Source organism: Plectrocnemia conspersa, unplaced genomic scaffold (genome assembly GCF_051122295.1).
Source record: "Plectrocnemia conspersa isolate PC_06_02 unplaced genomic scaffold, ASM5112229v1 ptg000009l, whole genome shotgun sequence".
In the NCBI taxonomy this organism is placed as follows: domain Eukaryota; kingdom Metazoa; phylum Arthropoda; class Insecta; order Trichoptera; family Polycentropodidae; genus Plectrocnemia; species Plectrocnemia conspersa.
Window position 1 is genome coordinate 14,263,598 of NW_028277173.1, and position 11,667 is coordinate 14,275,264.

An 11,667-nucleotide genomic window follows, 5' to 3' on the forward strand; every position below is an offset into this window, starting at 1 on the left:
GCGTTTATATGATATGTACATATATCGGTATAAATTATGTATAATATTTTTTGTATATCAATTAGCTTTTTTAAAGTGTAACCGGCTGCGAAATTCGGCCACATAATCCAGAAATTTATTCCGATTTTGAATATTGTTTTAAACTTAACCTAAGTTTGAATAGTCCCTTTATAAAATATATCAAGTGATACGCACTTAATCCGCAATATGAAAAAACCCGATTGAGATGTCTTTTGATCGTCACTCGGGTGTCGAAAAATAAAATGCAATCATTGTCTCAGTATTGTATATCACTTGTAAACGAATATCCATCTCTCAGTTACATAGCTTTACAATTGTCAATCGTATTTTCAATTACTGAAAATGTTGCTCGAAGCTAAGAAGTTCTATTATCAGCATTTTTGTTTACTGCTTGGTTTCTTATTATTTTAAATTAATATAGAGTTTTATTTTTATAATATTGATTTAATGATTTAGAATTGAATATACAAAACTGATTAATGTCGTATTATATATAATATTATTTATAATTCATCATTAAAATATTAAACAAAAAAGTTTATATTCACTTAATAATAGTATTGAGTGATTTACCCCTCTTTTTAATATAATATTTTACAAAGACTTAAAATACAGTGATTGAAAATTTGATCCACTGGAATATCACACTGGACGTCGGCAGTAACAATGCAAAATTTGCCGAGAGAGCACGACGACGCTGAGTTTGAACAATCTAATTTTATAACTTCAGCTAAAAATAATTTTTCGTGATGTGCACGGAAGTTGAAAGTGTGCGGTTGGCTAATGGTGTGATATTGAGTGAAACTTCAAGTGCTTTATAGTGACAAAGCTCATCAAAGCACGCAGTCGTTATAAGGTATAATTTGCACATTCGGTGGTAATTGCGGTGTAAGATTTCGATTTTTGGACACTCGACTCTGAATTTGCGAACACGTGCGTACTCTCAAATTACACATTAACAATTTTTATTTATATTTATTCATATATAATAAGTATATATAACATTTTTTGTATATTTGTATATAGTGTAACGTTATTTAATACATTTATTTTAAATTTTGACATAAAATTTTATGGCCAGATTTAGATATGTTATGTTTATTCATCTTATTTAAAAATATATGAGTATTTGCTTATTTTTGATCGAATGGGTAATCGTTGTAAACATGCTGTATCAAGTCACGTAGGCATTTAGGTTATGTATAAAAATAATTTATTTAAATATAGAATATTTATCTGATGCTAATTATTTTAAAATTGCTGAAATTCTACATGAAATATTCTGATGTTTGCTCAAAACCGTTAAGAGATGTCACCACTATCGACGATTATCGATAAAACAGTACTCATAGTTACCGACTTCACATTAAGACAATGTCTGCCCGCAGGTGTCTCTACCGATTCGACTGATCACCGGCTTCTTTTTGATTTTTCCGCTTATTCTGACCGAAACTTGTGAAAAATCTCATCAGACGTCATGGCGGATCAACCTGAACCGGGTGAAAATATGGACAATGACGTCAAAGACATCGTAAGTGCCATTGAATGTTTCTAACCTTAAAATAGCAATCCGGGTTTTGTTTACTAACTCTTTATGGCTAATTTTATACATAAATGATTAAAAATATTCTATGTGAACACGTTTATAACATAAATATAGCGTATTTCTACTTTTAACGTACCTCACAGATTACAATAAAACAATTGTATTATTAAAATCGATTAAATAATACATCAGTGAGTAGTAAATAATCGCGTTTTTTACGATTACTTAATTCAAGTTGTACTTAAAGGTCTCATTGTTTAGTATATGTAGAGATTTGTGGTATCGTCCAGATATAAGGGTTCGAAATTAGATATTTTCTTTACATTCCAGTGTTTGTAGAAACAACTTTTTAAAAATATGCAATACCTTAGTCTGAAATATTTTATTTGGCTATCCAAAAAAAATTGCGAGATTGAATCCATACGTCTAATTTATTTTTCTGAGATGTTTGCATTAATTTTTGGCTTCTTTTCTATTTTAATATCTTTTATATAAATTAAACAAAGTCTATACACATATGCTGACTCCAGTTCAGGGGTATGGTTCTTTCAGCCTAATTGGTGAAAATAAACCTGTTCAGGATTCATCAGAACTGCTAATCATTAATCATATAAAAGGACTTTTCGCAAACACAACGGCGCTTAGACATCACTCTTACATTTAACATGACTCCGGAGCACTTACTCAAAAATCTACTACATCTTCCTACGACTCATCCAAACACTTTCATCGAGGCCTGTATTCTAATGATTTATTTGTTAAACGTGAATTATTTGTGCAATAACAAACACATACAAACAAATCAATAAAATATTCCATTGGGAAGTCACACTAATTCGCCCCCTAAATCTGAAACATGAAACTTGTATTTTTTTCTTTATTTTTTCTATTGCTTCCATTGTGTCATAGTTTGTGGTTCTCTGAATTGCAGTAATTTTTATAATACTGTTATTTATAATTTAACCATCCATCTATGTAGTACAGAAATATTATGAGCAATATGTTTTTGTACTACATAGATGTAAGGTATTATCAAACTACAATTGTGGTATTTTTGGCAACTAGACAAAACATAACATTTTATGACAAAACATGATATAACATAAAATGACCAAACGTCCTCAAAAATTTTGTCTTCCTTTAGTCCTCCTTTTGTCTTTCTTTGTACTCCTTGAACAAAAATTTCCTAAAAGACCCTTTGTTTTACTACAGTAGCAGTTTCTTCTCTAAAAAAATTTTGGAGATCCTTTGAACAAAATTTTCGAAATGATTTTTTTAAGCTCCCGCAGCAAGTTGTCCTTCTCAATCAAAATTTCCGAGATGGTTTTTGAACAAAAATTTCCGAGATAACTTTTTTTTAGCTCCCGCAGCAATAATGACCTTTTTATTTTTAGTGTTCTTTGATATTTTCAAAATCTGGGCACCGTATACAACAGAATATGTCAAATCAGAACTGTGACAAAACAGAACAATGACAATTTAGAAAAAGTTAATTTTAGTTAGATTTGTAAGTATTTGACAAGTAAATAATTCCATAAATGATTAATCAAAAAATAAAAAGTGATCACTATTGAATAATAAAACAGATCAGTAAAATAAAATAAACGATCAGAAAAATAAAAAAAATCGTCAGTAAATAATACAATACATTTTTGATCAGTAAATACTAATTCAGCTTTTGATCAGTAAAATAAAATAAATGGTTTGTAAATATAATTAAATAATCAGTAGACATAATATTATACATGATCAGTTATTGTTAATTCTTGTACTGCACTAGCGAATTTCGTTTTAAAAAAGAAATGTAGGGTGACTGTTAAGACCAAAATGTTCCAAACGTACGTGTCGTTTAGGTTAGGTTTTGGTTTGAACAGCAAGATCAGCAGACATTCTACAACTTTAATTAATTTAAAAACCAACCATTTATTGTAATTATCAATCATATATGCCGATCATTTTGTTTTAATTACTGATTATTTTATTTAAATACTGATTATTTATTTTCATAACTGATCACTTTTTATTTCTTATCGAATAATTAGTTGCCAATATAAAATTAATTATAAATATATTTTTTAACTTGTTCTGAATTGTCATGGTTCTGTTTATTGCTGTTCTCAATTGCCACAGTTCTGATTCGACACATTCTGTTTTTTCATGTTTTGTATATTCATGAAACTGGTATTTTTGACCCTTTTTACAATCGATTGTTGTAAATCTATATATGTATTCCATATAATTAATATTTGGTTAAACTTCTGTGTCAACTACTACGAATAATGAACATCACTCAATCCAGTATATACTTGAAATCCATAAGGCAGTGTCATAAACAAATAAATCCGGTATTTAATACATATTACAGAGATCACAATGCCCACATTTGCAAATAATACAGCTCTATGTGCCTCACACAATGATCTCTTAGTTTCAATAGGATAATTACAGGAAAGTCTATGCAAGATATAGAACCTGTTGAAAATCTAAGTAATTAGAGCTAATAAGACTAAGTAAACAAATTGTTTTTGTACAAAACTATTGTAAAGTCAATATAGAATTAAAATCTGGAGTAGAGACAAAAAATCTAATATTGAAATAATCCAAAGATTTCAAATGAAAACATTGAGATTTATTACAAACGAACCACTTCATCAAGATCTTTATGTGAAGACATAAAAAAAACATTAGCAAGACAGCTCTTAGAGATTGATGCAGTATGTAGGTTTGCAGTTTATAGGTCTAGCTATTTGCCAAATAGAGAATGATAACATTTGACTATTGAATTGTGTATTTAAAGCAGGTTAATATAAATATTTATTAAATATCATTCATATATAAATTAGACAGAAAAATGTCACTAATTCTCACTCAAGATCATTTAGCAGTTTTATCCACAACTAAAGTTGAAAATGCTATTAAATTTCTTCGTAATTATGTTTTAATGTTATTAGAACCACAAATTGAAAATCTTATTGTTCCTTTTAATTCAAAACTTATTAGCGCTGTGCGAAATATTCGCAAAACTTTCCATTGTTATGCAGCAGGCGGTGAAAATACGACCTATCGATTAACATTTAACAGCATTGTTTTGAACAGTAAGGTGTCAATTCAAAAAACTTGTTTTCAAAATAAACTTTTATGTACTGCATAATATAAATATTGAAATCCTACCAATATAACAATGCTAAACTTTTGCGCCGAGACTCCAATGAGCGCAGGTGAGCAGGATCAGCGAATATGGTTGACGAGCTCTCCCAAAATTATACAATTTGTTAATGACTTTTTTGCTTAAATCGCTTCATATTTATACTAAATATTTAATACGATACACGTGTACATGTACTAATGACAATTACTTATTAATGAGCAACAATAAAATATTAATTACATTTAATTAATTTGTAACATGTGTCTATTCGTTGTTGCTATTCAAATTTATTTTATGAAAATAATATGCAGTTAACTTGTCCGTTCCGACATAACTATTATATTTTATTGTTTCAGACAGAGGAGATCGTTTCTGATATGGTGTTGAAAAAGAAAGATCTCCGTAAAGCTGAGGAGAAAGCGTCTGAATATTCATTAAAGTTTCTTAATAGCTTATCAACACCTGAAGAAAAATTAACGGCGTTAACCAAAAAGTACAATACTGTAGTAGATGAGCTCAAAAAATCGCATCTATATACCAAACAATGGGAAAAGAAGTTTGCATTGATGCAGAGGGAGAAAGATAAAGTGCTAGCGGCTTACAATAAAGCTGTTTTATTGAAAAGTAAATTAGAAAATTTGTGCAGAGAGCTGCAAAAACAAATTAAAATGGTGAAGGTATAGTATTAATATTTTTTTAAATTATATATTAAATATATGTATATGTGTCATATCAATAATAAGATCGAATTACAGGAAGAGTCTCTTTTGAAGGTGAAAAAGGAAGACATAAGACGAGAGGAGACGTTATCGATATTCCAAAAAACCATAGATCAGTTGACATCTGCTGTTGAGCATAACAACGAAAAGAATTCGAAGCTCATGGACGCCAATATTGATATGAAGGAAAAGTTTAAGAACGTAATGGAGCAGTATGAGTTGCGCGAACATCATGTGGATAAAATGACGAAGCAGATGCATATCGAGGCGCAGCTTTCGGAGGCCAAGTTGGCTAAAGCTAGTTTGGAAGCTCAGGCTGAGAGAGAAAAGCTCCTGGCTGAGAAGAAACAATTGCTGATTGAGTTGACGCAATATCAAGCGCGTTGTAATGATTTGCAAGCGGCGGAAGTGGTACTGCGGAGCCAAGTTGCAATGTACTCGGATAAGTATGATGAGTTTCAAAATGCTTTGACTAAGAGTAGCGAAGTTTTTGGCGGATTTAAGGGAGAGATGGAGAAGGTTGTACAAATTAAGTTAATCTTAAATTGATGGTAAATGGGTTAGTATTTTAATATAGTTTTAATGTTCTAGATGTCGAAGAAAGTTGAGAAACAACAAAAAGAAGCTGTAATTTGGAAACAGAGATGGGAAAAATCGCATTCAACGCTATTAAAAATGATGGCAGAAAAACAACAGTTGGATAGTACATATACTTTACAGGCAAAGCAACTTGCTCAGTTACAGAAACTATGTAGAACTATGCAGGTTTGTATTATTCATATATCCTATTGTTTGTCTCCAATCGGTTAGTGATGCCGGAGACCATCAACAGAATTTCGCGACGGTAGACCCGTTCATGGTCGTCAATCGCGAATACCAAGGAAGGGGTCTGGCCTAGCACCGGAGTGCGCAGTACTCCGGAGCGAACGCCAGGCTGGGTCGGATCTCAGTTGCCCATTGGCTGAAACTCCCGAGCCTAATGTAACTGCGGGACGCGGGCGTGGTGCCCGAGAAGTACCCAAATATCCTATTGTAAATATTATATTTTTCTTCTTTCTCTGACGTCGAGGTACTAGTCCAGTATCAGGAATTTTGCGAATCAATTGTACGATTTTTTGTGTAATTATTTAATATATTTAGTAGGTTCTCTAGTTTTAATTACGTGAAATGAACAATTAATTTATTGTTCACCCAAGAATAAGTTTTCCTAGATTTCTTTAATCACATCGAAAAGAAGAAATATGCTATGAATTATATTTTATTGTAGGCTGAAAGGTCAATCTTGCTAACCACATTGAAAGAAAATAACATTGAAAGCCCGCCGCTACCACAACTTCCACCAGAACCTGAACCAGTTCTCAATAAAGGAATGGATAAGGTGCAGTATTATTTATTTTATATTTTACACTGTTGTATATTTTATACATATACATATTTAATTCCAGGTTGATGTAATGGCTGCAAATTGTGCTCAACTCAAGCAAAGTCTGAGTCAACTACAGGGCCAACTTAACGATTTAACTTCCAAAAAGAAAGCAGATACACCACCAGTTATAGAGCCTCCTGTTGAAGCACCACAGAAGAAATCTAAAAAATCTAAAAACAAAAAGTCAAAAGCAGCTAAGGGAATAGTTGATACAACTAATGAGGTGGTCGAAGTTGAGATCAAAGAAGTCGAAGAAAACACTGTCAAAGCTGATTCTAATACAAATATAGATTCCATCACAAATGGAGTAGATTCTACTACAAAGAGTGAAGATGAAGAACGATTGAAGGAGGCTGTTGAAAGTCCGGTTATAAACCAGAAAACTGAGGATTTGACAAATAATTGCATTGTTGACAAAACTGATGGTGTGGTTATCGAATCGATCGAAATAATTAAAGAGAGTGCAACTGTTGACATTGGTGATGTGCCTGTCGTAGATACTATTGCCTTAGGTCATGAGTCATGTGAGCTCAAGCTCGTTAACGAACCTCTCTTAAAAATTCAGGCTGACCCTTTGTAGTTTGTTCTTGTTAAGGAATATTTATATTATATATAAAGATATGTATTATATAGTCATTTTAGAAATCAGTATTGATAACGTCGTCAAAAGAATGATTCGTGATTCTATATTTTTTTTTGTGTGTATTATTATGTTTTAATTTTTGGTTTTGACGCTTTTCATATTGTTATTTAATATTTATTGCACTTTTATGCTTTAATATTTTACTTGATAACTGATTTAAGTTGTTTGATTGATAGACTCAATTAATATCGTATTTATTTTCTTTCAAACGATAAGTAACTGTATTTTTTTTCAGTATTGTCTTTGTATGTATATGCATGAAGTATACATATTTTTTTTATGTAGTAGTCATTTTCAACAGTATATTTTTTATTTAATATTTATTATGTGTATTTTTAAATATAAAAATAAAATATGTATGTAATTTAGTCTTTATATTCAAAAATAAACATTTTGAGTTCAAAAATAAATTGCAGTAATTTTTTTTGAATTTTCTATTATCCTGTAAAAACTCCTGTTTCTCTAAATATAATATTAGATTGTGTACAAAGTCGAGTCTAAATTGTAGTATGAAACTTCTTTTTACCTTTTGTTGTTATGGTTGAAACAGTGCTGAGTTGCAGTCGGAAATTTTAGGTGTGCTATTTATATTTTCAATTGAATAAATGCGTTTTGACAATTTATTTTTCAATGAATATCTAAAACATTATTTTGCTTTTTAGAATAAAACTATTTTTATTATACTCTTGAATATATGTAACGGATTGTATACACTACTTAAAATATTTTACATTAAATTGAACTACCATTTAAATAATATCTATAAGATATTCCCTATTACAAAACCTTCCTTGCCTTCTATGTTTTGAGTGTATATTTTTGACAAAAAACATTAATCAATCTTAACTATAAAATGATAAACATTTTTATTTAGTTACATAAATTAAACCCATAATATTTTCATGCTTTTTATATATTTGAGGTCAGGTAGTATCATTCATAAAAACCTTTTTAGTTTTCTTAAAATATAAATAGACCTCAGAAAAAGCATTTCTGCTAATTATACATTATTTTAAGATTGGTCTGAAAAGATATTATTTTTATTTATTTATTGCAAACCTTCCGTTGTAACATTAAAAGCGTGAGCCCAATGCTTTACAATGGGGTAAGCACAATCCGGATAATTTCTAAGTATTACATCTACATTTGAATGATATGAAAACAAAACATACCGTCCAATAATGTGCAAGTAAGTAATTAGCAGTCGTGATCATGATCATTACCCAACAAACATTTTTTTCTTACACTCTGTTACTTAAATCAGTTTCCGAATGTATAAATCAGTTTTACCTTGACCTAATGAAAGTTCTCTTGAACTTGACCCAATGAAAGTTCTAAAACTATAATTAGGTGTACGATCTGAATTTCTACTAATTTACTGCTACTAATTTACAAATTCAAAAAGCAACAATAATTTGCAAACAAATTTTAATACAAATGGAGACGTGTCAAAAACTACAATCTGTTCCTTTGAATAATAATGTTTATTGTGAAAGTAGTACCTATAAACTGGGTGCTTTTGAAGCCAATGTTCCACTCCCTTTATTTCTTGTGTGTATAAAAAAGGCTGAAGGAACTTATACCTGAAATACATACATTCAAACAACTGTAGTTTAGTTCAGATTCATTATTTGAGGTCTGTTTTTACTTCTTTTTATGAATATATTCTTACTATGATTTTTCCAGAGTCGGGCCCGTCAAGGAGAACGGGTCCTGGGAATTTGTACCCTCTTCCCCCCTCTCGGCAGGCCTAATCCTAACTTTCGTTTAAATTGTAGCTATCCGTTTTTGCATGTGAAAGATGCAATTGTTGTACCATACATACACTATTAAGCATACATATGTATAAAAATAATACCATTTTATGCATGGTTTAACTAATAGGTATTCACAAATTGTAGACACAGTGTACCTTTGATTATTTATGGAACAAAGTGTACTTTACACACTTGAGCAATTTTGAAAGTCTTTACGGTATTGAACTCAAATGCCACATCAAGTGCTATAAATATAATATTTTTAAATTAATTTTCAGAACAAATCGTCCATGCATAGTTTTCTAAATAATACATAACATGAACCTAAAGGGTTTAACTTCGTCATCTTCCTAGTGCTAGTATCATATAATTATTTCTTTGCAAGTCACTTTCATTTATGCATATTATATTTTGTATGCAGTTCCACTCATATATACAAAAACAATTCTGAAAGTAAGGATTCAGTTTTTAAAACGTGTAAAGGGCATCTTATTTTAAGGTCGACTTGTAATACATAAAGACCACCCCTTAATTAGTCATGGATTAGTGATTTCAGGAATAAATTTCTTTGATTCTTCACTTAGTGTATGCAGTTTTGAATAGTCTAATCTTTTGGTAATAAATATCAGGACGTCAACGCTTGAGAACGTTCTTCTTGAACGAGCCATCCAGTTTCTCAAGCACAAATATGTTTTCGGCGATAACTATGACGACTAAACCATTTAAAAAAAAAATGTTTAATGCCTTAATAATTGTTTGTAATAAAAAATACATATATTTTACAATGGTATATATATTGTAATCATAATTCAGAAACTATACGACATTCATTTACCAGTGTGGTGCTTTTAAAACTAATGATTGAAAAATAATGTTTTGCAACCGAAGCTTTTTTCTTATCAACGAATACAAATGGGAATATATGAAAGAACAGCTGCTGCTTCACCATGATAATGCACCAGCTCACACCACAGCATGTGTGATGATCTTTTGCATCTAATTGTTGCTAGAAATCTTATTACAGATACTTTTTCTTTATATAAATAAGAGCTATTGAGCAATAATTCATGGGAATATTAGTATCATATATGCATTAAGTTAAGCTATTTCGTAGTTTGCAAAGCCACAAAGTATATTTCGATAAAACATAGGTGTATGAAATATTGTATAAAGTAGTTAAAAGTTTAAAAATAAAGTAATATATATTTTTCAATGAAATATGTTATTCAAAAATATTATATACAAATGAAACTCTTCACAAATATATATATGACGAATATAATACATAGGTACATACTTTTATAAGATTTAAATCGCATAACTTTAAGAAATATTTTGAAATCCATTATGATATTGTAAATTCCATTAATGAAAAATAATAATTTATCCCATTTTTACTTTTATTTTCTTTACTATAAATCATAAACACTTTCCAATAATTCCAATGTCAGGTTGTAGTTATAGTAGTAGATAAATCTGACTTAATTATTTCAATTGGATACCATATAATATCTACGGTCTAATATATCAGTTTTATTGGTGTTCTTTAATTGACCATATCAAATGTATCTGGAATTTATGTACAAGGCAGGGTTCATAAATTATTTATTTTTTACTAATTATTTTTAAATATTAAATAATGTTTTTGTGTCTTTGGAAAATGTCTCAGAGGTACTTTTAAATGCGTCTTTCTTTATTGTTTTATAATAAGGTATATTTACTATATTCCAAATGTATAATTTATCAAGACTCTGAAATGGAAAATGACTGAGATTGATAACTCCCATAATTAATAATATTTAAATAAAATAAAAAGATTTATGTACTTTGACTGCATAATTTATAGTTAATTATTTATAAGAAAGTTTAGGTTTTGCATTTTTTTTTGCAAATTTCAACAATTTCCTGTGTGTTTTTTATACGTACCTATGTACAGAATATTTTTTATAGCCACGATTTTTTATGTTATCAATAATAAATTTAATAGTTTGAAATGCGCGATCGATCTATGTTTCAAGTTATGGATAAAAAGTATCTTTAGCCTCAAATATTTTAAGCTTTAACGAAATTTCTTGTATGTATTGATTTTTAAGTTACGAACGATAAAACCATAAAAAATGGATCTTTAAAGTGCGCCAAAATATAATATGATTTACGATCCTTTGTGAATCGCGTTTTCTTTGTGATTGTATTGAACAAATCTGATTTTTAATTATATGTTTTACATAAATCGATTTCCGATTCAATACAGAAACTTAGTTTTGACACGCACGACCTATATTTATTCGAATAATTATTCAATGTTTTAAATGTAAAAAACACGACATTTCATATATACCTTTGTTTAAATTACGATGGTATTTGGGGATGAGTTATGTATTAACTGTTTTATTTATTTTGAAGTCTA

At 29.6% G+C, this 11,667-nt stretch overlaps 1 protein-coding gene across 4 annotated transcripts; it reads left to right on the forward strand.

The window, feature by feature from the left end:
• The first annotated feature begins 680 nt into the window (after positions 1-680).
• Positions 681-7,913, forward strand: LOC148231978 (beta-taxilin-like). Of its 4 annotated transcripts, none has more exons than XM_088191532.1 (7): positions 681-954; positions 1,410-1,552; positions 5,072-5,392; positions 5,459-5,953; positions 6,026-6,199; positions 6,702-6,812; positions 6,880-7,913. In XM_088191532.1, the coding sequence occupies exons 2-7, from the start codon at positions 1,499-1,501 to the stop codon at positions 7,438-7,440; spliced, it is 1,716 nt and encodes a 571-aa protein (XP_088047658.1). In that variant the 5' UTR covers positions 681-954; positions 1,410-1,498; the 3' UTR covers positions 7,441-7,913. The 4 variants fall into 4 exon arrangements, with proteins under 4 accessions (XP_088047658.1, XP_088047660.1, XP_088047657.1 ...); XM_088191534.1 differs by having other exon boundaries at positions 5,471-5,953; XM_088191531.1 differs by having other exon boundaries at positions 681-877.
• The last annotated feature ends 3,754 nt before the right edge of the window (positions 7,914-11,667 follow it).

Excerpts from the sequence above, each read along its gene's own strand:
- LOC148231978 (XM_088191532.1), top strand. The coding sequence starts at position 1,499 with ATGGCGGATCAACCTGAACCGGGTGAAAATATGGACAATGACGTCAAA. Across the intron at positions 5,393-5,458 it reads AACAAATTAAAATGGTGAAG|ATCGAATTACAGGAAGAGTC; the intron begins GTATAGTATTAA and ends ATCAATAATAAG. Across the intron at positions 6,813-6,879 it reads TCAATAAAGGAATGGATAAG|GTTGATGTAATGGCTGCAAA; the intron begins GTGCAGTATTAT and ends ATTTAATTCCAG.